General features: G+C 40.7%; 1 protein-coding gene across 2 annotated transcripts; it reads right to left on the reverse strand.

The window, feature by feature from the left end:
• Positions 1-25,494, reverse strand: LOC129698222 (lysosomal Pro-X carboxypeptidase-like). Of its 2 annotated transcripts, none has more exons than XM_055637197.1 (9): positions 25,303-25,494; positions 23,620-23,760; positions 20,228-20,329; positions 16,243-16,424; positions 5,340-5,497; positions 4,414-4,580; positions 3,993-4,157; positions 2,685-2,872; positions 1-631 (listed from the first exon to the last, which is right to left on the reverse strand). In XM_055637197.1, the coding sequence occupies exons 1-9, from the start codon at positions 25,453-25,455 to the stop codon at positions 400-402; spliced, it is 1,488 nt and encodes a 495-aa protein (XP_055493172.1). In that variant the 5' UTR covers positions 25,456-25,494; the 3' UTR covers positions 1-399. The 2 variants fall into 2 exon arrangements, with proteins under 2 accessions (XP_055493172.1, XP_055493171.1); XM_055637196.1 differs by having other exon boundaries at positions 4,414-4,583; positions 25,303-25,493.
• Between the last annotated feature and the right edge of the window lie 349 nt (positions 25,495-25,843).

Raw genomic sequence — 25,843 nt, forward strand, 5'->3', positions numbered from 1 at the left:
TTCCTTGGAATTGCTTTATTTCAGCTTCAGTTATTAAAGAATGGAAATATTCACAAATCTTGTGAAATAAAACCTACTTTTTAATCAGGAAGATCTGACCAGCAAACCACAATTCAAAATAGTAAATTAATACACAGCAATGTAAACAATTTTACTGGGTATAGTACATAAAGGTAACAGATTAACAATGCCTGATTTAGATAAAACACAAGATACATACTTCTTTTGGTTTTTGGATAAAATGACTCATCACCCAGTCAGAGTCTCAAGTACAAAATATAGAAAGCAGGCCACATCAGGACATTTGTTGTTAATGTTGTAAACTGCAGAAACTAACCATAGAAAATAAAGTTGAGAAATCGGTAAAATCTGGGAACCGTTTACCCAAGTTTACATAGTTTAGTGATTAGAAGAATTGTACATTTCACCCGATTCAGTTTTTGCTGCTTTAATCCACTTTTTGAAATACTGAACTTCTAGAGCACGTGCCTTTCGAACAGAGGGAGGGTCGTGTTTATTATTGGAACGCAGATCCAAATGATGAGCTCCTTCAGGAATAAAAATAGCAACCAAGGTGTCAGAGATTGATTTGGTCACTCCTCCACTAGACCAAGGATCCAAACCACCATTGCTGTCAAAAATAATCAATGTATATAGTTAGCAACAGCTCAAATACATCCAAAATTAATTTGTAAACTATGCTTCTCTAGGGATTAAAAAAGTTTATGGCTTTATTTTGAACTGACTTCATTCATAATTTTACAGAGTTCGCAGTAAATATTATAGCTCAATTATGTAGTCTGAGTTTTGATATCCAAATTTAATGAATAGTTTTTATTTGCAATCTTTTTGCTGTGTCCTGTGTCCAATCAAATATAAGTAAAAAAAATGTATGGTGAATTTTCCAATAATAAATCAGCCTGCTGATAAGAAACAAAAATATTCACATAATCAAATACTAACAGAGGCAATACATAAACATTTTGATTACAAATTAATGCAAATCAGAAATAGTTATTCCTCCAACAATTATAAACAGACTGTTTTATGGTGGCTTTAGCCATTAGTCTGAAGAAACCAACTGCCAAACATAGTCCACTCACATTCATTAGCTCTGAAATGTTAACCTGGCCATGCACCATCATTTTGTTTTTCATCCAAATTACTTTTGCTTTCCACAAAACTCTCCTCCATTTCCCCCAACTATCCACAACCCCTATTTTCTCTGCATCTTTAGTAAAATCCTGTAACATCTCAATAACGTTCAAGTTCTGATTAAAAGTCATGCATTTTGATGGACAAGGGCTGATTAGGGATGGTCAGCTTGGTTTTATACGTGGGCGTATCTCACAAATCTGATTGGGTTTTTTGAAGACGTGACCGAAAAGGTTGATGAGAGCAGAGCTGTAGATGTTGTATATATGGACTTCAGCAAAGCATTCGACAAGGTAAGCTGCTCTGGAAGATTATATCGCATTGGAATCCAAGGAGAGATAGCTGAATGGATAGAGAATTGGCTTCAAAAGCAGAGGGTGATGGTAGAAGATTGCTTTTAGGATAAAAAATATTTGTCTGCCCTGGGCTGCTTACTTTGTCCGGCCATCAAGAGTTTCTCCTCATCTTTAAGAATATCAAATGTAGAAAACTGGGTTTCCAAACTATAGATATTTATTATTCATTTAGTGTTATTTAGATTCTGGAAATGTTGGAAATAAAACTTCTGATGTATATCCAAAACAAATGTCACCGAACAACACTTTGGCAGGCATCTTAACCGAATTGTAAGTACTCCATTTGAGAAATACAAGATCATCAAATTCTGAAAGATTGCATGGTACAGAAGAGCAAGCTTAGAAACATAGAAAATAGGTGCAGGAGGTAGCCATTCAGCCCTTCGAGCCAGCACCACCATTCATTGTGATCATGGCTGACCATCCACAATCAGTAACCCATGCCTGCATTCTTCCCATATCCATTTATTCCGCTAGCCCCAATAATTCTATCTAACTCTCTTTTAAATTCATTCAGTGAATTGGCCTCCACTGCCTTCTGTGACAGAGAATTCCAAAAATTCACAACTCTCGGTGAAAACGTTTTTTCTCATCTCTGTTTTAAATAGCCTTCCCTTTATTCTTAGACTGTAGACCCTGGTTCTGGACCGCCCCCGCCATTCTCTCCCCCCCCCCAACATTGCAAAACATTTTTCCTGCATCTAGCTTGTCCAGTCCTTTTATAAGTTTCTATAACATCCCCTCTATTTTTTCTAATTTCCAGTGAATAAAAGCCCAGTCTTTCCAATCTGACAGTCCCACCTCCCGGGGATTAACATTGCACTCCCTCAATAGCAAGGATGTCCTTCCTCAAATTAGGAGACCAAAACTGTACACAATACTCCAGGATGTGGTCTCACCAAGGCCCTGTACAACTGTAGAAAGACCTCTTTACTCCTACACTAAAATGTCTCTAACGCCTATTCAACCAAACTTTAGACATTAAAAAGTGGTTTTGCCCAGCCCAACCAACTCAGATTAAACACCCACCACATCTGGAAGGTAATCCCAAGCACACCCATACCAAATGGGCTTTAATACTATCAGTAGAAGTTTTTCCCTTTCATCCCAAGTGCTTTATTCTCACTAGAAAAGTTTAATTTTTCTCTAAAGACAATGGTTCACAAAACTCACCTGAAGATAATATTGCTGTGTGAACCGATACTTTTCCCGCCATAAACCGTGGTCATCCAGTGGGGTCTTGGGCGCAATCCCCAGTCCTTTTTGCAGTTGTCAGAAAACACTTGGAGATTCCATGTCATTGGTTCAAACATATCATTTACACCATTTGTACATGAAGGCATCACCATTTCTGTACAAGTCTAACAACAAAAAAGCAAGCAACAATGTCAGTGGCCAAAAATTACCTTCTTAAAATGTACATTAATTTGAATATTCCAAAAAAATACTATGGATGCTATTGAAATCCTATTGGAAAACAAAATATTTCCCATTGGATAATGTTAATCTGGAGAAAAAACTAAAAAAGTTCATGGGTCCTTCTAATACCATGAACTGAGAATTACAGGTAACCTATGGTGAACGTCCACTTAATTATACGTATGCATTTCATATTGGAGTGGTGGGGGTGGGGAGTCAAGGAAGTCAGGCTAATATCAGGCTTGTCAGTGCATTGTTCAAATGAGATCTTCTGCATTTTTAGAGGCTAACTTGAACGTTTTACAGCCACAAAATATGCTTCTTTAATAATAAACTTAATATTTCCGAAATATTGAAATTTCTGTTATCACTGAACAAAATAACTTGGGATTAGTCAGCTACTACAGCATTTGGACAAAGTATTGGAGTTTGTTTTGCTGAAGTCCCCAACTAGCAAAAAAACTGTTGCAATGTGCACAGGATCCCACAAACATGAGTGGGAAGACAAATAATGTTAATTGAAAGGTAATAGTGGCATCATCACCATGGTAAAACTATATTTCTCATCACATGCACCACAGAATCTCTTGTATCCATCCAATGCATCAAACTGGGTCGTCAGAATTGTGTTCAAACAAAAGACAACACAGTGCTGTACTCTACAATGCTGTTCTCAGAAATGAGACCGACACTCCAACCTTCTGATTTACGAGGCAGAGAGCAAAAGGCATGGATTTTACTACTGAGTCAATACTGACTGTGGATAGATGTTACTCACCAATATTACTCAAGATCACATCAAATTGTATTGACAGATTTTGCTATGATTTGCCAGTAGTTTATTATTAGAATTTTTTTAATTCTAGTGTCAGCAGGATTTGTGTCTCCTACCCTAATGCAAAAGTACAAGAGGCCAAGATAATTGTTTCTCAATGTCAGGATGAGAAGCACTAAGGGTGCGGAGAGTGAGAAAAGGGAAAAAAAGGAATAGCTAACAGGCAAGAAACTGAGGACATTTACACAAACATCCCACAAAAGTACTCTATACATTATAGCATTTACCTGGTAATACCAGCCTTGATCGTCGAGATTAGAAGTTGAAGTCTCAGATATATTCAAGCACGCCACTGTACCAGTGTAGTTATAATATACATTTACAGCCTGATAGATATTTTGGAGCAATGACTTTGCTGGTAGTAAAGGGTCTCTAAGAAAGTTGCAAACAACCTAAAAAATAAATAAAATGGATTATCAACTTGTCCAAAGTACATTTAAAAAGGTGTTTGCAGACTGATCTCTGACAAGATTTGCATTATTCATGGATAAATACATTGCCTCAGCTCCTTTAAGCCAGCACTTCTACATTACTTCACCATAAATGTAGTAGTGTATAAATGGAATCCTCTGATATTAACGAGCAAGGTTTCCTTCAACTAATAGAGTACTGAAACCTTTCTTCATAAATAAGAGTTAAATCAATTACCTTAATAGGCCAAGCAGGAAGAGGCTGTAAAAAGTTGGCTTCATAAGGATAGTCCATCATAGCGAAATTAACCCAAGTGTTAACCAGCCATGATTTGAAGATTACTATATCAGATTCTTGCAATGGTGAACAGAGATGAAAAATACTAGAAAGAAATTTCAAGTCTTCTGCTAAAAAATGCAAAAACAATTAAATATTTAACGTTATATATATTGTCAGATATCCATAGTTACAGCATATAAATCATGTATTGAAACTACTTTAAAATTCTAAACAAATGATAACTTAACAATGCTGAGCAAAACCCATTCAAATCTAGACAGAAGAAAAACATATTAAACTGCAGATGCTGGAATCTGAAACAAAAAACAGAAAATGCTGAAAAATTCGGCATTTTATAGAAAAGATGTAGAGTGAAAAGCATCATAAAAGAAACCAGTTGGTGGGATGGAAGGAGAGTTACCAAGATAATTATATCCTTGTTCTGTCTTGGGGAGAGGGGGAAGAAAGCAAAAATGTAAAGAAGAGATTTCCCCCCTGGGATAAATAAAGTTCTATCATTTAATATCCGTGGTTAAGAGCTCCACCCAGGAAGAGGAAGCCACATTTCAGGAAGGAGGATATTTATGAGACACTACAGTAGATGGCCTCATTATTAGAATAAATGAGATGGAGACAAATAAACTGGGGAAGGAAGGGATGGCCATCATCACAAGAGGTAGGTTGAGAGGATGTTTAGTCAGAGTAGCTGCTGGAGTCATATGCTTGTAAATGTTAATGACTTGTCTGTATTTCGAGATGGTGACAGAGAGAAAGGGAAACCAGTGTCATTAATGAATCATGTAAATGCAAGAGCAGGGAGGAAATTGGGAATAAATGTAAAAAGTAATAAACAATAGTTTTCAATTCAGACAAGGTTTTATTACCTTTGGATGACAGGTTATTTATTGCATCCCACGAATGTCTGATGCTCTCAGCACAGCCTTTCCCACTCTTCAAGAAGTCTTTGGTTACAATATTAGAGAAAGCTTCACATGGGGTCAAATCTTCAAACAGCCAGATTGGAGCAGAAGCAGCAAGAGCTCTAGGGTATGTACACATATAGGTTAAAACTTATTTGTGGAAACATTGATCATTTTTATTCCATTTTAACGTTACAACATGAAAATTGCTCACTATTTTAACAAAGATCTTGGCCAATGTCAATGTTGTAAAAATGCTTCCAGCATAGTTAGAAACAGAAGGGCCGAGAACTACAGATTGTACCAATAGCATAGCAACAATTAATTTGATCATTTCCCTCACAGCAAATGAAAGGCTGTGTGCTTAGTTTCCTGCTCTACTCTCCAAATACCCATGACTATGTCGGTACGCACAGCTAAATCTAATTTGGCTGCAGAACATTCTGGAGGGGGAGGGTGAACAGCCAGTTGTCGTGGTGCACATTGGCACCAATGATATAGGTAAACTGGGATGAGGTCCTACAAGGTGAATTTACGGAGCTAAGAGATAAACTTAAAAGTAGGACCTCAAAGGTAATAATCTCTGGATTACTACCAATGCCACATGCTAGTCCGAGTAGAAATAGGAGGATATTGCAGATGAATACGTGGCTTGAACAATTGTGCCAGGGGGATGGATTTAAATTTCTAGGGCATTGGAACCAGTTCAAGAGGAGGTGGGACCAGTACAAACAGGATGGTCTGCACCTGGGCTGGAATAGAACCAATGTCCTTAGGGGAGCGTTGGCTAGTGTTTTTGGGGAGGATTTAAACGAATGTGGCAGGGGGATGGGAGCATGAGCAGAGACAGAGGGGTATAAAATGAGGGTAGAAGCAATAGGTAGCAAGGTGAAAAGTAAAAGTGGCAGGCAGACAAATCCAGGGCAAAAATCAAAAAGGCCAGTTTTCAACATAATTGTATAAGGGGTAAGAGTGTTGTAAAAACAAGCCTGAAGACTTTGTGTCTCAGTGCAAGGAGTATTCATAATAAGGTGGATGAGTTGAATGTGCAGATATTTATTAATGGATATGATATAGTTGGGATCACGGAGATATGGCTCCAGGGTGACCAAGGCTGGGAACTGAACATCCAGGGATATTCAATATTCAGGAGGGATAGACAGAAAGGAAAAGGAGGTGGGGTAGAGTTGCTGGTTAGAGAGGAGATTAATGCAATAGAAAGGACATTAGCTTGGAGTATGTGGAATCGATATGGGTAGAGCTGCGAAATACTATGGGGCAGAAAACGTTAGTGGGAGTTGTTTACAGGCCACCTAACAGTAGTAGTGGAGTTGGGGATGGCATCAAAGGAAATTAGAAATGCGTGCAACCAAGGGAAAACAGTTATAATGGGTGACTTCAATCTACATATAGATTGGGTGAATCAAATTGGCAGGGGTGCTGAGGAAGAGGATTTCTTGGAATGTATGCGGGATAGTTTTCTAAACCAACATGTAGAGGAACCAACGAGAGAGCAGGCTATTCTAGACTGGGTATTGAGTAATGAGGAAGGGATAGTTAGCAGTCTTGTTGTGCGTGGCCCCTTCGGCAAGAGTGACCATAATATGGTTGAGTTCTTCATTAAGATGGAGAGTGGCATTGTTAATTCAGAAACAAGGGTTCTGAACATAAATAAAGGTAACTTTGAGGGTATGAGACGTGAACTGGCCAAGATAGACTGGCAATTAATTCTTAAAGGGTTGACGGTGGATATGCAATGGAAGGCATTTAAAGACTGCATGGATGAACTACAACAATTGTTCATCCCAGTTTGGCAAAATAATAAATCAAGGAAGGTAGTACATCCGTGGATAACAAGGGAAATCAGTGACAATATCAAAACAAAAGATGAAGCAAACAAATTAGCCAGAAAAAGCAGCCTACCAGAGGACTGGGAGAAATTCAGTCCAGCAGAGGAGGACAAAGGGCTTAATTAGGAAAGGAAAAATAGATTATGAAAGAAAAACTGGCAGCAAACATAAAAACTGACTGCAAAAGTTTTTATAGATGTGAAGAGGAAAAGATTAGTTAAAACAAATGTAGGTCCCTTGCAGTCAAGAAACAGGTGAATTGATCCTGGGTAAAAAGGACATGGCAGACCAATTGAATAACTACTTTGGTTCTGTCTGCATCAAGGAAGACATAAATAATCTGCCGGAAATAGCAGGGGACTGGGGGTCAAATGAGATGGAGGAACTGAATGAAATCCAGGTTAGTCGGGAAGTGGTGTTAGGTAAATTGAATGGATTAAAGGCCGATAAATCCCCATGGTCAGATAGGCTGCATCCCAGAGCGCTTAAGGAAGTAGCCCCAGAAATAGTGGATGCATTAGTGATAATTTTTCAAAACTCTTTAGATTCTGGAGTAGTTCCTGGGGATTGGAGGGCAGCTAATGTAACCCCACTTTATAAAAAGGGAGGGAGAAAGAAAACGGGGAATTACAGACCAGTTAGTCTAGCATCGGTAGTGGGGAAAATGCTAGAGTCAGTTATTAAAGATGGGATAGCAGCACATTTGGAAAGTGGTGAAATCATTGGACAAAGTCAGCATGGATTTATGAAAGATAAATCATGTCTGACGATTGTTATGGAATTTTTCGAAGATGCAACTAGTAGAGTGGATAAGGGAGAACCAGTGGATCTGTTATATCTGGACTTTCAGAAGGCTTTCGACAAGGTCCCACATAAGTATGCAAACGTAAAGCACACGGTATTGGGGGTTCTGTATTGATGTGGATAGAGAACTGGCTGGCAGACAGTAAGTAAACGGGTCATTTTCAGAATGGCAGGCAGTGACTAGTGGGGTACCGCAAGGCTCAGTGCTGGGACCCCAGCTGTTTACAATATATATTAATGATTTGGACGAGGTAATTGAATGTAACATCTCCAAGTTTGCGAATGACACGAAGCTGGGGGGCAGTGTTAGTTGTGAGGAGGATGCTAGGAGGCCTCAAGGTGACTTGGATAGGCTGGGTGCGTGGGAAAATGCATGGCAGATGCAGTATAATGTGGATAAATGTGAGGTTATCCACTTTGGTGGCAAGAACAGGAAAGTAGACCATTATCTGAATGGTGGGCGATTAGGAAAAGGGGAGATGCAACGAGACCTGGGTGTCATGGTACACCAGTCATTGAAAGTAGGCATGCAGGTGCAGCAGGTAGTGAAGAAAGCGAATGGTGTGTTACATAGCATTCATAGCAATAGGATTTGAGTATAGGAGCAGGGAGGTTCTACTGCAGTTGAACAGGGTCTTGGTGAGACCACACCTGGATTATGGTTGTGCAGGCTATTTCAAAAACCTTGTAGTTGTAGCGAAGTAGCTGTTCCTGAACTTGGTATAGGATTTCAGGCTTCTGCCCAATGGTAGCCGTGAGAAGGGTGCATGGCCCAAATTGTTGGGGGGGGGGGGGATCTTTGATATATGGATACTTTTGATGGTGGAGTGGGCTGTGCCAGTGATGAACCAGCGTTAGTCTCCTGCATTCCACTGCTTTGTAATTGCCATACCAGGTGACGATGCAACCAATCAGGGTTCACTCTACCATCCATCTGACGAAGAGTATTTGGTAACATGCCAAATCTATTTATCTTCCAAGAAAGTAGTGCATGCCTTTGTGATTAGATCCATGTGCTGGGACCAGGACATATCATCCGAGATGTGAACGCCCAGGAGTTAGAAGCAGCTCACTGCTCACCCACCAATGAAAACTGGCACATGTTTTCCCAATATCTCCTTTCTGGTCAATTATTAATTATGCGGTTTTGCTGACTTTGAGCAAGTTGTTGTTCTTGCAATACCACTCAACCAGGCATTCCAGTATGCTGATTCATCACCATTCGTGATTTAACACAGTGCTTCTTAAACTATGTTAGTGTAATTCACCCTTCATTCACCCTCGACTAAATTTGCTTATGTTTTTTTGGTCGTTTTCGTCTTATTCTTTTTTGTATAATTTTATATATCATTTATTTTGTCACATGAGCAAAAAAACAACTCATTTCTTAAATCTTTATTTTATTCAACTTTTTGAGCATCATAAAAATATGTAAAGAACAATAGGAGAGAAAAAAAATGGTTTAATTACCACAAGAGTTGGAAAATCATTCTATTAGAATGAAAAAACCCCAATTCCAACGTCCAAACACTGGGCTTCAGCCCCATCCTACCCTTACAGGTTTTGATTACTGCAGTTTATTTCTTGGGAAAACTAGCTCAACAAACAAATATATGGAAATTACATACTCCATGTAATTTAATATATTAGTATCCAACTAAAATAACTTTCCATAACTCTCTTCGACAAAAGCTCACAATACCACCAAATGTCAACTTGCCATATTTGGTATACTTCTCTCCAGAAGCCAGCAGAAAAGTAGCTAAATTGGCAACACAGAGTAAAGTTACAATTCAACAGTTGCCTACGGCGATCCTCCAGCGTTGCCATTTATAAATGTATGATCCCACTAGTTCGTCTGGTCTTCCTTAAAAGGTTATATTACAGTAATAAATTTGGGAAATATCCTGCTACTTTGAAATTAGAAAACCATACGTAGAGAGAAAAAAACATATCAAATTTTCAGCTCCACTGCCACTAAAACATATAAGAACTTACTAAACACTTTAATGGCAATGCTTTTTTTTTTTTAAGTATAGGAGAAAAAAAAATCTGAATAAATTAAGTCATTCACCCCTCTAGTTTAATTCACCCCAAAATGATTTAATTTGCCCTTGAGTGAATTTCATTCACCAGTTTAAGAAGCGCTGATTTAACCAACAGCAGTAGTATTGTCGGCAAATTTATAGAAACATAGAAAATAGGTGCAGGAGTAGGCCATTCGGCCCTTCGAGCCTGCACCACCATTCAATATGATCATGGTTGATCATCCAACAGTATCCTGTACCTGCCTTCTCTCCATACCCCCTGATCCCTTTAGCCACAAGGGCCACATTTAATTCCCTCTTAAGTATAGCCAATGAACTGGCCTCAACTACCTTCTGTGGCAGAGAATTCCAGATTCACCACTCTCTGTGTGAAAAATGTTTTTCTCATTTCGCTCCTAAAGACTTCCGCCTTGTCCTTCAACTGTGACCCCTTGTTCTGGACTTCCCCAACATCGGGAACAATCTTCCTGCATCTAGTCTGTCCAACCCCTTAAGAATTTTGTAAGTTTCTATAAGATCCCCCTCAATCTTCTAAATTCCAGCGAGTACAAGCCGAGTCTATCCAGTCTTTCTTCATATGAAAGTCCTGCCATCCCATGAATCAGTCTGGTGAACCTTCTCTGTACTCTCTCTATGGCAAGAATGTCTTTCCTCAGATTAGGAGGCCAAAACTGTATGTAATACTCCAGGTGTGGTCTCACCAAGACCCTGTTCAACTGCAGTAGAACCTCCCTGCTCCTATACTCAAATCCTATTGCTATGAATGCTATGTATCACACCATTCGCTTTCTTCACTACCTGCTGCACCTGCATGCCTACTTTCAATGACTGGTGTACCATGACACCCAGGTCTCGTTGCATCTCCCCTTTTCCTAATCGGCCACCATTCAGATAATGGTCTACTTTCCTGTTCTTGCCACCAAAGTGGATAACCTCACATTTATCCACATTATACTGCATCTGCCATGCATTTTCCCACGCACCCAGCCTATCCAAGTCACCTTGAGGCCTCCTAGCATCCTCCTCACAACTAACACTGCCCCCCAGCTTCGTGTCATTCGCAAACTTGGAGATGTTACATTCAATTACCTCGTCCAAATCATTAATATATATTGTAAACAGCTGGGGTCCCAGCACTGAGCCTTGCGGTACCCCACTAGTCACTGCCTGCCATTCTGAAAATGACCCGTTTACTTACTGTCTGCCAGCCAGTTCTCTATCCACATCAATACAGAACCCCCAATACCGTGTGCTTTACGTTTGCATACTTATGTGGGACCTTGTCGAAAGCCTTCTGAAAGTCCAGATATAACAGATCCACTGGTTCTCCCTTATCCACTCTACTAGTTGCATCTTCGAAAAATTCCATAACAATCGTCAGACATGATTTAGACTGATGCTAGACTAACTGGTCTGTAATTCCCCGTTTTCTTTCTCCCTCCCTTTTTATAAAGTGGGGTTACATTAGCTGCCCTCCAATCCCCAGGAACTACTCCAGAATCTAAAGAGTTTTGAAAAATTATCACTAATGCATCCTCTATTTCTGGGGCTACTTCCTTAAGCGCTCTGGGATGCAGCCTATCTGACCATGGGGATTTATCGGCCTTTAATCCATTCAATTTACCTAACACCACTTCCCGACTAACCTGGATTTCATTCAGTTCCTCCATCTCATTTGACCCCCAGTCCCCTGCTATTTCCGGCAGATTATTTATGTCTTCCTTGATGCAGACAGAACCAAAGTAGTTATTCAATTGGTCTGCCATGTCCTTTTTACCCAGGATCAATTCACCTGTTTCTTGACTGCAAGGGACCTACATTTGTTTTAACTAATCTTTTCCTCTTCACATCTATAAAAACTTTTGCAGTCAGTTTTTATGTTTGCTGCCAGTTTTTCTTTCATAATCTATTTTTCCTTTCCTAATTAAGCCCTTTGTCCTCCTCTGCTGGACTGAATTTCTCCCAGTCCTCTGGTAGGCTGCTTTTTCTGGCTAATTTGTTTGCTTCATCTTTTGTTTTGATATTATCACTGATTTCCCTTGTTATCCACGGATGTACTACCTTCCTTGATTTATTATTTTGCCAAACTGGGATGAACAATTGTTGTAGTTCATCCATGCAGTCTTTAAATGCCTTCCATTGCATATCCACCGTCAACCCTTTAAGAATTAATTGCCAGTCTATCTTGGCCAGTTCACGTCTCATACCCTCAAAGTTACCTTTATTTATGTTCAGAACCCGTGTTTCTGAATTAACAATGCCACTCTCCATCCTAATGAAGAACTCAACCATATTATGGTCACTCTTGCCGAAGGGGCCACGCACAACAAGACTGCTAACTATCCCTTCCTCATTACTCAATACCCAGTCTAGAATAGCCTGCTCTCTCGTTGGTTCCTCTACATGTTGGTTTAGAAAACTATCCCGCGTACATTCCAAGAAATCCTCTTCCTCAGCACCCCTGCCAATTTGATTCACCCAATCTATATGTAGATTGAAGTCACCCATTATAACTGTTTTCCCTTGGTTGCACGCATTTCTAATTTCCTTTGATGCCATCCCCAACTCCACTACTACTGTTAGGTGGCCTGTACACAACTCCCACTAACGTTTTCTGCCCCATAGTATTTCGCAGCTCTACCCATATCGATTCCACATACTCCAAGCTAATGTCCTTTCTATTGCATTAATCTCCTCTCTAACCAGCAACTCTACCCCACCTCCTTTTCCTTTCTGTCTATCCCTCCTGAATATTGAATATCCCTGGATGTTCAGTTCCCAGCCTTGGTCACCCTGGAGCCATATCTCCGTGATCCCAACTATATCATATCCATTAATAAATATCTGCACATTCAACTCATCCACCTTATTATGAATACTCCTTGCACTGAGACACAAAGTCTTCAGGCTTGTTTTTACAACACTCTTACCCCTTATACAATTATGTTGAAAACTGGCCTTTTTGACTTTTGCCCTGGATTTGTCTGCCTGCCACTTTTACTTTTCACCTTGCTACCTATTGCTTCTACCCTCATTTTATACCCCTCTGTCTCTGCTCATGCTCCCATCCCCCTGCCACATTCGTTTAAATCCTCCCCAAAAACACTAGCCAACGCTCCCCCAAGGACATTGGTTCCATTCCAGCCCAGGTGCAGACCATCCTGTTTGTACTGGTCCCACCTCCTCCAGAACTGGTTCCAATACAAAATTCTTAAGGGGTTGGACAGGCTAGATGCAGGAAGATTGATCCCGATGTTGGGGAAGTCCAGAACAAGGGGTCACAGTTGAAGGACAAGGCGGAAGTCTTTAGGAGCGAAATGAGAAAAACATTTTTCACACAGAGAGTTGTGAATCTGTGGAATTCTCTGCCACAGAAGGTAGTTGAGGCCAGTTCATTGGCTATACTTAAGAGGGAATTAAATGTGGCCCTTGTGGCTAAAGGGATCAGGGGGTATGGAGAGAAGGCAGGTACAGGATACTGTTGGATGATCAACCATGATCATATTGAATGGTGGTGCAGGCTCAAAGGGCCGAATGGCCTACTCCTGCACCTATTTTCTATGTTTCTATAAATTTGCCGACAATACTACTGCTGTTGGTTAAATCAGCGCTTCTTAAACTGGTGAATGAAATTCACTCAAGGGCAAATTAAATCATTTTGGGGTGAATTAAACTAGAGGGGTGAATGACTTAATTTATTCAGATTTTTTTTTCTCCTATACTTAAAAAAAAAAAAGCATTGCCATTAAAGTGTTTAGTAAGTTCTTATATGTTTTAGTGGCAGTGGAGCTGAAAATTTGATATGTTTTTTTCTCTCTACGTATGGTTTTCTAATTTCAAAGTAGCAGGATATTTCCCAAATTTATTACTGTAATATAACCTTTTAAGGAAGACCAGACGAACTAGTGGGATCATACATTTATAAATGGCAACGCTGGAGGATCGCCGTAGGCAACTGTTGAATTGTAACTTTACTCTGTGTTGCCAATTTAGCTACTTTTCTGCTGGCTTCTGGAGAGAAGTATACCAAATATGGCAAGTTGACATTTGGTGGTATTGTGAGCTTTTGTCGAAGAGAGTTATGGAAAGTTATTTTAGTTGGATACTAATATATTAAATTACATACTCCGTTGTTTGTTGAGCTAGTTTTCCCAAGAAATAAACTGCAGTAATCAAAACCTGTAAGGGTAGGATGGGGCTGAAGCCCAGTGTTTGGACGTTGGAATTGGGGTTTTTTCATTCTAATAGAATGATTTTCCAACTCTTGTGGTAATTAAACCATTTTTTTTCTCTCCTATTGTTCTTTACATATTTTTATGATGCTCAAAAAGTTGAATAAAATAAAGATTTAAGAAATGAGTTGTTTTTTTGCTCATGTGACAAAATAAATGATATATAAAATTATACAAAAAAGAATAAGACGAAAACGACCAAAAAAACATAAGCAAATTTAGTCGAGGGTGAATGAAGGGTGAATTACACTAACATAGTTTAAGAAGCACTGTGTTAAATCACGAATGGTGATGAATCAGCATACTGGAATGCCTGGTTGAGTGGTATTGCAAGAACAACAACTTGCTCAAAGTCAGCAAAACCGCATAATTAATAATTGACCAGAAAGGAGATATTGGGAAAACATGTGCCAGTTTTCATTGGTGGGTGAGCAGTGAGCTGCTTCTAACTCCTGGGCGTTCACATCTCGGATGATATGTCCTGGTCCCAGCACATGGATCTAATCACAAAGGCATGCACTACTTTCTTGGAAGATAAATAGATTTGGCATGTTACCAAATACTCTTCGTCAGATGGATGGTAGAGTGAACCCTGATTGGTTGCATCGTCACCTGGTATGGCAATTACAAAGCAGTGGAATGCAGGAGACTAACGCTGGTTCATCACTGGCACAGCCCACTCCACCATCAAAAGTATCCATATATCAAATCCCCCCCCCCCCCCCCCCCCCCCCCCCCCCCCCCCCCCCCCCCCCCCCCCCCCCCCCCCCCCCATTTGGGCCATGCACCCTTCTCACGGCTACCATTGGGCAGAAGCCTGAAATCCTATACCAAGTTCAGGAACAGCTACTTCGCTACAACTACAAGGATTTTGAAATAGCCTGCACAACCATAATCCTACACTAGCAAGATGTAGTACACTAGTATGGGCTACCTCTTGCACTATCAGACACTTTTTTTTCTCTTTAAGCTGTTTAGCAAAAAGATCCTGCTTTTGATTTGCACTGTATTTTTTCTTTTATGCTGTCTTGCAGAATCCATGCTCATTTATGTATAAATTATGTTTTTAGATGTCGTCTCAGTATATATGCCTGTGATGCTACTGCATGCAACATTTTCATGGTATCACTGTACTAGTGCATATGATGATACATTCTACTTGACATGAATGCAAATGACTGGTTGTTGAACATTTGTATTCCCTGCTGGTTTTGGGATGGCTGGTGATCTTAGGCCCAGCAGTGCCTGGCTGGCCCTGCACAACTGCTTGAAGTGGCAGGAAACTGCATGGGTTTAGTGACCCTGCACCCTGCTTGAAATGGCAGGAAACTGCACTTGAGTTAGATGGTCCTGCACCCTGCTTGAAGTGGTAGGAAACTGCACTTGAATTCGGTGGTCCTGCACCCTGCACTTGAATTCGGTGGCCCTGCACCCTGCTTGAAGTGGTATGAAATTACAATTGAATTCGGTGGCCTTGCACCCTGCTTGAAGTGATAAGAAACTGCATTTGAATTTGGTGGCCTTGCACCCTGCTTGAAATGGAATTTCAAGAAATAGCCGTGAGTCAACTGCTCGCTCACCAGCCGTGAGTGAACTGCCAGCACATTAGGCTTGAGTGACTGAGCTGTCACCCCAAGAATTCATTTGGCCCACAATGTCCATACTAGCCCTCTGGGAACCAGTCCCTTCAGCCCACAATACCCATACTAGCACTCCAGAAAGCCCCCACCCACCCCCCCACTGGCCACCAATTTTGGAATTGGTAGAGAGGTGGAATATTGCGTTGGGGGACCAGCCCTCCCGTGTGAACATGGGACCCAAGGGGTCCCACTTAGTCTAGTGCTAATCTAAATAATACATTTTACAGTAGACATATTAAAAATGGGACATTTGAATCTAAGCTATGGTGGCTTCTTTTTAAACTAATACTCACCCAACAACAATATTCGGATACTTCATCCTAAACCAGGCCGCTAACATTCCTCCATAGGAGCCTCCTATTGCAATAACAGGACTGTTCTGAGCTCCAGGAATGGTCTCCTTGAGATTTCTAATAAGAACTGCAAAGTCAGCCAAAGCTTGTTCTGAGGTGAAGTAGTTTAAGTTATTGAGGTTCTAAAAGAGAAATATTGACAAATATACACATTTACTTTGAAAACATAGCTGAAAGTGACAACATTCATAATAATCTTTGGGTATTCCAATAATATTCATCTGAACAGATATTTTCAGAATTAGAAATTGTATAATTTGCACAAATATGGAATCAACATAAATGTGTTAATGTGTACTTGGGTACATTCATGGCATGCGCTTTCTACCAACACTGCTAAAATACAGCACAATCAGCGAGAGCCATCTCTGGTAAATGGATTTGAAGAGTCGCGGTCTAGTAGTTTTCATTATACCACTGACATAGGTCCACACCCAAGATAGTAAGGCATGACAAGTGAAATCACCACATAAAAAACAAACATGAACTGTATCCAAATGCTCCTGACACTTTCTGCTCTCAATAATCTTGCAGCAACACTTTATTGTCCCCCCCACACCAAACAAGTCTAAATGTACAGCGCACTTCATGGTGTGCTGTCCTGTGAAGAGGATCCCAAGGCTCCATACTTGAACCACCCCAGTGACCTACTGAGAGTGCACTGCTTACAAAGGTCTAATTATTCATTTACATTTTGCTGTTACTCAATGGCATTTAAATTTTAATTTAAACATTTAAAATCAAAAGAATGTACTTTTTAAAGTTACCTTAAAAGGAGTTCATGATAGAAATTAACTAAAAGCATTGAGATTAAGTCAACTAAAACTATTTACTTGCAGTTATCTTTTTTATTTCCGGTCAGCAGTCCCATTTAAATTGAAAGAGGCTGTCCTACATATGTCAGCCATTGTAAATTACTGAATGTAAAGTGCATTCATTCTAGCAGATCAGAATACCTTACTCGGTCCCTGGCTCCAGCTCTGGACCCAGTGGTAGAGCTGCTGGTCAAATATGTCAGATTTCAAGCTCATTTTTGATAACTGTGTTGCAATGCTCAGATGAAGTCAGAAACAAGCTGACCAGCTTGTAGCTAATCAATGGATCACTCATAACTGCTGGCATGATCTGGCCCAATTATAGGAATTGCCTTATAGTTGTATCTAGCCTTCATATCACTCACCATTCTACACAAAAGTCGTTCTTGACCCAGATTGAACTGACAAAGTTAAAGCACTAATCTAGATCTTACTTTACTACCATTACTTTACATCACATATTCTTGGAACGTCCTTTGAACATGGACTCACTGTTCAATGTGCAAGAAATAGAATTAAGTAGTTTGTTCAAAAGCTCACAACAAGAAGGTGATTGAAGCAACATTTGTCTGACTAAATAAACTTAGTAGGAATGACTAGCCCAGAATTTGTGATCAATGGTAAGCCATCTCTGTTTGCCACTGAACTACGAAAAAAAACTTTTACCAAGGACATATATCTGGAGACCAACAGGCTAAAAAAACTATCATCATTTACCACCTAATGCTTCATGAAACTATCACATTCATTGTCCAAGAGTTAAAAAGAGACACATAAATACTGATGTGCTTGTGTGTTGTGTTTTCCCCCAAGATGGAGTCCCAAGAAACTGCAGATGCTAGTTTACAAAAATGGAATAAAGTGCTGGAGTAACTCAGTGCATCCCAACTTTGTCTTTAGAAATCTACAGTACCAAATACAAAAGCTTCAAAATCAAAACCAACCAAGAATGAATGCATATTAAGTGATTCAATGCCTGCGCAGATTCTCCTTTCGCTCTTCACTTTTATTTCAATTAATTTACTTGCAATTTATTTCAACATTTACTATCAGGAGTAGTCAGAAAATCTTTTTGAGTCTGTGGGAATTTGGCAATGAAAACAGTCCAGTTCTTCTCCTGGATTTTACAGACCCATTTCAAACGCAGTTAATTCAGGAAGTTTATGGCAGTAACCGCAGTTGAGTTTTCTGTACATTCAGCTCTCATTTATCACCATAAACAGGCTGTCAACTGCACAGAAGTGCCTTAGTGTTCCTTGTTATACAACCAATTCAGCTTTCAATTCTCAGAGATTTTTAGAATTGCTTGATCCTTCTGCTCCAGTGAAAGATGATGATCAAGTCAAATGCAAAAGACTATGCCCTGCTAAGATTTACAAAAGATTTACATTTTAGAAACAGACAATGCAGTTGCTATTTTGCACACCATGCATTGCATAACACTGGTGATAATTCCCAGCATCATTCCCTTTCCCCATCTGAAGTATTGGCAAATGATTCAGATTCTTTCAGTCAAAAATTCGGTTGATGTTCATTCAAAAAAAAATTAACAACAAAGAACTGACTTGAAGGACACAAAGTAAATCAGCAGGTCAGGCAGCATATCTGGAGAACATGGATAGGTGTTGTTTTGGAACAGGACCCTTCTTCAAACTGATTGTGGCGAAATGGAAAAAAACTGAAAGAGAGTTGGGGTCAGGACAAAGTTTGACAAGTGATATGTGGATGAAGGTGAAGCAGGCTTTTGATTGGCAGATGGTTGAACATTGGCCAGTGATGAAAAGAGAAAATGTGAGAGATGAGATAAGGGTAGAAGCCGTGTGAAATGTGAAGCCAGAGGAAGGAAAATGGGTGGAAGCAGATGGGGGAGAAGTGGGACATTGAGAAGGGGGGGGGGGGGGGGGGGTTTGTTTAGTTACCTAAAATAGGTGAATTCAATATTCATACCATTAGGGTGTAAGCTACCCAAGCAGAATAAGAGGTTTGTTCCTGCAATTTGTGTGTGGCCTCACTCTGGCAATGGGGGCATCCCAGGATAGAAATGTCAGTATAGAAATGGAAGATAAAATGATTAGCAGCAGGGAGATCCAGCCAGCTTTGGCAGAGTGAGCCAATGCTGTTGGGGAATGTAGCCGAAGGCGTGGCGGTTTGGGTGGAATGGACTCTGCAGAAGGCAGAAAGGGGTGGGGGATGGGAAAATATGACTCGTGGCTAGAGCATTTTGAAAGTGGAGATTGATGTGTTGAATGTGGAGGCTGGTGTGGTGCAAGGCGATGACCAGGGGAACTCCAACCTTGTTCTGTCTGAGGGGAGTGAGAGCAAGAGCAGAACTACAGGACAAACGAAACACAGGCGTGTATCCATCTATGAAAGCATGGGCAAGCGACATTTATTAAAGAAAGACGGCATTTTGGATGCCCGAGAAAGGAAAGCCTCATTCTGGGAGCAGATGCTGCAGAGACGGAGAAAGTGAGTAGGGAACTTCAAACCCATTGTTATTTGGAATACACTTCCTTCCATCCTGCTTTTTGCTATAACCATTGTCTCCAACTGACAAGAAAGTACCATTCCCAAAAGAGAAACAATTAATTTATAAATAAACTCCATTAAAAAACCATGAAATAGCTCCAGACATTACAAACATGATTTACGTTCAACAATAAAAATTCCATGAAATCGCTGACGTAGTCCACGTGGTGAAGCCAAAGGCTATTTCTCCAATGTTAAAAATATAAACTATTTATAATCCCCATCATTCAGAAAACACAATCCTGAAGCACTTCAAAGTTATATTGCAACCAGAAATAACTAATTTGCAGCATTTTCTTTACTATCCCATTTTCATGGGAAAGTCAGACCAGGCGGGAAATCTATGCTTAATTGCTTTTTTTCTCACGGTAATGCATCACATTATAGATATTTAATAGTGAGAATTTAAGTGTTACAACAGTAGACCTGAAGTGTTGAATATATATGCCATTAAATCTCTGCTGATCATTTTGCAAGTTTCCAAGAACAGGAGAAAAAATAACGACGGTTATAAAACCCAAAACATTGGTCTGTAAAATATACAGCCAAAAGGTTTATAAATCACACTTTTGGCAACTTACACTGAACGTCTTCTTCCCAAAAGGCAAAGACTCTCCATAATATCTATGTTCAGCAAACACCAACATGGCACCCAGTTCCTTAGAGATATCCCACATAAAGCCCTGAAAAAAGAGCAATTTTAACATTGGTCAATGAAGAAGCCTTTTGAAAAAAAAGGCGTGATCAAGCAAATTAAACCAATTCATTCTTTGTTAATCTCGCACTGACTGGGAAGAATAACAGTGGGATTTAAATTCAGGTTTTAAATTCAGGTTTTAACGCTGGAATTTGAAGGAACAAGTAGTTACTAGCCTTTGTAAAGATGATCAGAAAATTTACTAGATTATCATAGACTCTTGAGGTTCACCAATCTCATTCAGGGGGGGAATCTGCCATGTATATGTCGCATTGTGACAGACAATTAAACAGCTGAGAAGGGGCAGCACAGTGGCACAAAGGTAAAGTTGCAGCCTTACAGCACCAACGTCCCCTGTACAATCCTGACTACGCATGCTGTCTCTACAGAGTTTGCACATTCTCCTTGTTTAGTTTAGAGATAAAGCGTGGAAACAGGCTCTTCGGCCCACCAAGTCCACACAGACCAGTAATCCCCGCACATTAACGCCATCCTATACACACTAGGGTCAAATTACACTTATATCAAGCCAATCAACCTACAAACCTGTACGTCTTTGGAATGTGGAGGAAACTGAAGATAGGAGAAAACCCACGTGGTCACAGGGCGAACGTACTAACTCCATACAGACAGTACCCATAGCCGCGATCGATCCCGGGTATCTGGTGCTGCAAACGCTGTAAGGTAGCAACTCTACCTCTGCGCCACCGTGCCGGCTCTGTGACCACATGGGTTTTCTCCTGGTGCTCTGGTTTCCTCTCGAACTAGTGTGCAGGTGATCGTTGGTCGGCGTAGACCCAGTGTGCTTGAGGGCCCGTTTCCACGTTGTATCTCCAAACTAAATTAAACTAAGAGGTTCTATCAGAACCTGGCCCAACTGTAAAATATACAAAAACTCAACATTTAGATATTGCTGCAACCCTCGCAGTAGGTATTAGCATAAACTGGAAAAGTTTAATAAATTAGATATACTTTAGAATTCCAAAATTGTAAAAGGTTACAGTGTCATTGTATCCACAACCTGAACAATGCTGGGTTCTAGCCTGCATGTTATAGACAAGACAGGAACATTCACAACCATATTCAATTAGAATTGCCAAACGGATGATCCATTTTGGCTGACTCCTGAGATCAACAGTTTTTGGATGTAATCGAAGTTGCGGTCTCCCCTCTCCCATTGTTTGGCTGCACATCTCGCTGCAGGTCAGAGATTTTTCTCTGCCAAAAAGTTTAACTAAGAGGAAGCCATAGCCACTCCATCACTTCCAATAGGAAGTGGTGCGAGCGATTACTGAATCAGGACATGACTGTTGCTGGAGCAGGCACTCAGGAACTGGGGTAATTATCTGGAACTCTTGAGAAGTTTAATTACTGCAAACTTAAAGATGCATAATCCAGCACGTGTCTCATTATATTACCAAAATCTTTTCGATCACTGAGAAATCAAAAACCTGAAAAAATAAAGAGTACAAAAACAGTGAAAGCAATACAGAGTAGCGATAATATCAGATGACTAATAATAGCATGGAAGTTCATAATTAGACAAGTAAAAGCACAGGAAGAAACTGAACGAACAATTACAGGAAACTGAGACCAAGGGAAAATAAATTACAGCTTAACAGATCTTCAAAATAAACATACTTCCCAAGTATTGATAAAAACAAATTTAAAAAACATGTCAATTTGAGAAACATTACAGAATTGTCTCAAAATGACGGACATTTCACATCTGAAAAGAGATGATTTCCCAAATTTAAACACGGGTTTTATTAGCCTAGCTTGATAGCAAATTAGTAACTTTATACATTTCAGCACTGGGTTATGAACACCCTGCTAACTGAAACCCCAAGCACTCATTTGGAAGACCGATATGATGGATGGAGGTGGATTTTCTAGCTGCTGTAGGACTGAAGACATCTTGTACTGGGGGGGAATGGAGCATTTCTGCAAGCCTTCTCTCATCATCATCACATCTGAAACCTCAAGCTCCATCAAGCTGGGAGGGTTGAGCAAGCTCAATCACCGAGTCAGTGAGGTACGATGGCAGCCACTCGCCTGTCATAACCATTTCTGTGATCCTCTCCCATGCACAGCTTTTGTTCAGTTCTCAACATTCACATTTTGTAGGAATGTTACAAAATGTTGAGATTTTGAAAATCAATCTTGTAATTTATCCCATTAGATAAAGCATAAAAAGAACTTTAATTTGATACCCAATTTACTTTTTATAAACGGGAATGGAAGCGCAGAACAAATTTTTTTCATCAACTTGTAGTCCGAGCAAATACCTCTCCGACAACCAATACAAACCTGCATTTTAATCCTGCCCCCTCCCCCCCAGCCTCCGGAATCGCACCCCCCCAACGGAATCGCACATACAGGCAGTAGCAGATCTGGAGCGCCGCTGATGGTAGGTTTTGTAACAACGCCACATATTGTAACAACTCTACCTGTAGATATTTGCATAAACTGGAACAGTTTCATAAATTATATATACATTAGAATTATGAAATTTTAAAAAGTTACAGCATCATTGTATATCTGCTTGTAGGGAAGACCACCCTAAACTAAAACACCGGAGCACAATAAAAATTAGAAAACGCAGGATGCACTTTTAAGGAAGAAAGTTCCCAATGTTTGATATTCATCTCATAGATGTAACTGAATACCAACCCAGACAATCCCTCCATAAACTAAACAAGCACAAGAATAGTTACAGGTCCTCTCTAGGTTATGGCAGGGCTGCATCTCAAACAGTTTGCAGGTCAGAAATTCAACTGTGAATCATGCACACGCTTGGCAGTAAATGCCCACAGCAGCTTGCAAATCCATTCTGTCACTCCCAAAATATTTGCATAATATGGGCATATTTTAAAAAAACTAAAAAACTAGTCCTCACCAACTAACAAATTGGAAATACACATTAATAATTCCTGGTGAAGATTACGGGACAGCTATTAGGAACAATGGGCATTTTATGTCACAAGGTTTTTTGTTAACCACAGATTTGATTCAGATACATACCACTGTGGTTAACAAAAAAAACTTGTGACATAAAATGCCCATTGTTCCTAATTGCTGTCCCGTAATCTTCACCAGGAATTATTAATGTGCATTTCTAATGAGGACTGGATAGGGCTCAGTAAGAAACTCCCAAATGTAGGTCAAAATCCATTGTGTTAGCAGATAAGAAGACACAGTCTTCAAACATGGAATCATTTCAAGAGAAAAAGGAACATAAAAAGGAAGCAAACTTCCAAAGTAAGTTGTTTTTACCGTATTGTTACAGAACCAGGCGATGTCTCCTTCATTTCCTGTATAGAAAAGAATGGGCCCTCCATCTTTATTCCAATATTTGTTTGCTATCAGGTATCTTTGTTTAAATGTGGAATCTTCAACAAATCCGAAGTGATCAATCTGTTAAAAATATAATTAGATTTGCCAACTCTTGAATTATAATAAAATTAAGCATTTGTACGGAATAAGTATGGAAATGGAAGTAAAGTTTCTGCTCCTTTTCATACCCAAATGCAGCAAATAAAAAGCAGTTTATCACATGACTGAAACGTAGTACAAAGTACATACTGCGGTTATGCCATTCACATGATCAAGATGGAAATTACCACATAAACTAACATCAGCAGAAAATGACAGGGAGAATGTGTGCAGATGTTTTTTTATGAACATTTGTTAGTTCAAGCAAAACAAAATAGCTCAAATATTTTGGCTGACAAGGCAAATGGGGAACCCTTCAAAAGATAATTTGTACTAAATTGACCTTGTATTAAAGACAGTTCATCCAGATTTCCTCTCTTTTAAAATTAGATAGTTTACACTTTACTCAAAGTTAGTTATTCCCATCCCTCTCAAACAACTAAATTCAAAATTTGCACCCAGCAAAGGAAAGTTTCTGACATCTGAACTTCAATGTCAAATTTCTAACATTTTACGGTATTACAAAAGTAATATTTTTCTGTTTTATCTTACCAAATAATGTATTTTTAATCTTGTGGTTACTGTTGGAGCCACAAAGAATATTAGTAAAATAATTGTCACTGAGAGTATTCAGTTCAGATCTGTAGAGAATTAAGAATTTGGTGATTCTGTCCCAATATTCTTTTTTTTGAGACTTCAGTAGAACAGCCAACAGCCAGTTCTCCTCTCATGCAAAGTGTTGGTTATCAAACCTTTTGTCTATTATATGGAACTATTTGATTTCATATAGCCTTTTAACGACAATTAGATCCCTTTGCATCACACAGTTACACATCAGGCGGTCAACACACAATGTCACACACTGGAGAGCGATAGATGTGATTACGTTGGGGCATTGTAGAGCAGAGTGCAGGAGAGAGTAGAAACTTGCGGAAGAAGGAAGGAAATAAATGGTCATTATCTTGTGATCTTGCGGATACGGAAAGGCGGTAGTTTAATAACTATTTTGGAGGTAAAAATTCTTGATTTCAGATAGTACAAAATACATTTTGCTGAGTATTTAAAAAAGTTGACTTGTTTAAACGGAGCAGCACACTTGGAGTTGTGGTGATCGAGCCCCCAGTCCGGTCTGAATCACAGGGTAAGGGGCGGCATCTGCAGAGGGAGGGAGGGAGGGACCTGCAGAAGGTGGGATGCGAGCTCTGCGGGGAGGCTGGGGAGGTGAGGGTGGCTTAACGGGGACAGGGGGTGATGGAGGTCGGGCAGGGGAAAGGGGTGTGGAGGTGAAGGAGGCCAGCGGGGAGGGGGGAGGATGTGGGTGAGTGCGGCCGGGCGGGGGAAAGAGGCCATGTAGGGGGCCGGGTAAAGGGGCAGAGAAGGTGGGGTGGGGGGTGGAGGATGGGGGGTGGAGGATACCGGGCGGGGGGTGTGAATGAGTGAGGCCGGGACCCTGGCCGACTTCAACGTCCAGAGACCCCCTTCCCCCTACACTGTGTACAGCTCCAGTGATCGGCCCCCACTCACCTTCTGGTCGAAGTACCGCGTCTTGTAATCGAACTGCTGCGCCGAGCGGCCGCCCCCGCCCCGGAGAGACGACGGGGGAGCGGAGGCGCTGATCAGGACTGCCATCGCCATGGCGACGGTCGCCAGGAGCCGCGGGCCGCCGGCGGCTGCCATCCTCCCACCGCTGGTTAGTGTGGGCGAGAGGGGGCGGGGAGGGCAGTAAATAACCGCGGGGTGGGAGGAGGGGCTGAGGGAGAGGAGGAGGGGGGTGGGAGGGGCTAGAGCGGGGCTAGGAGGGGTGAGGGCTGGGAGTGGGTGGAGGTTAGAGGAAGTTGGGGGGAAGTAGAGTGGGGGAGGTTGAGTTAGGGGTTGAGGGCTCTAGTGGGAGGGGTTGACGGGAGGAGGTTGAGTGCTGGAGGGGAGAGGTTGAGTGGGAGGAGGTTGAGGGCTGGAGTGGGAGGAGGTTGAGGGGGGGGGGCTCTAGTTAGGGGAAGGGAGAGTGGGAGGAGGTTGAGTGGGAGGAGGTTGAGTGGGAGGAGGTTGAGGGCTGGAGTGGGAGGAG

The sequence above is a fragment of the Leucoraja erinacea genome, chromosome 6 (assembly GCF_028641065.1).
Source record: "Leucoraja erinacea ecotype New England chromosome 6, Leri_hhj_1, whole genome shotgun sequence".
Classification (NCBI taxonomy): Eukaryota; Metazoa; Chordata; class Chondrichthyes; order Rajiformes; family Rajidae; genus Leucoraja; species Leucoraja erinaceus.

Bases quoted from the DNA above. Each gene is read 5' to 3' on its own strand.
- LOC129698222 (XM_055637196.1), bottom strand. From the start codon at position 25,455: ATGGCAGCCGCCGGCGGCCCGCGGCTCCTGGCGACCGTCGCCATGGCG. The intron at 23,761-25,302 runs GTGAGTGGGGGC...TATTTTTAACAG, and splicing joins CGCGGTACTTCGACCAGAAG to ATTGATCACTTCGGATTTGT. The intron at 16,425-20,227 runs GTAAGTTGCCAA...TTTCTCTTTTAG, and splicing joins TTGGGAAGAAGACGTTCAGT to AACCTCAATAACTTAAACTA.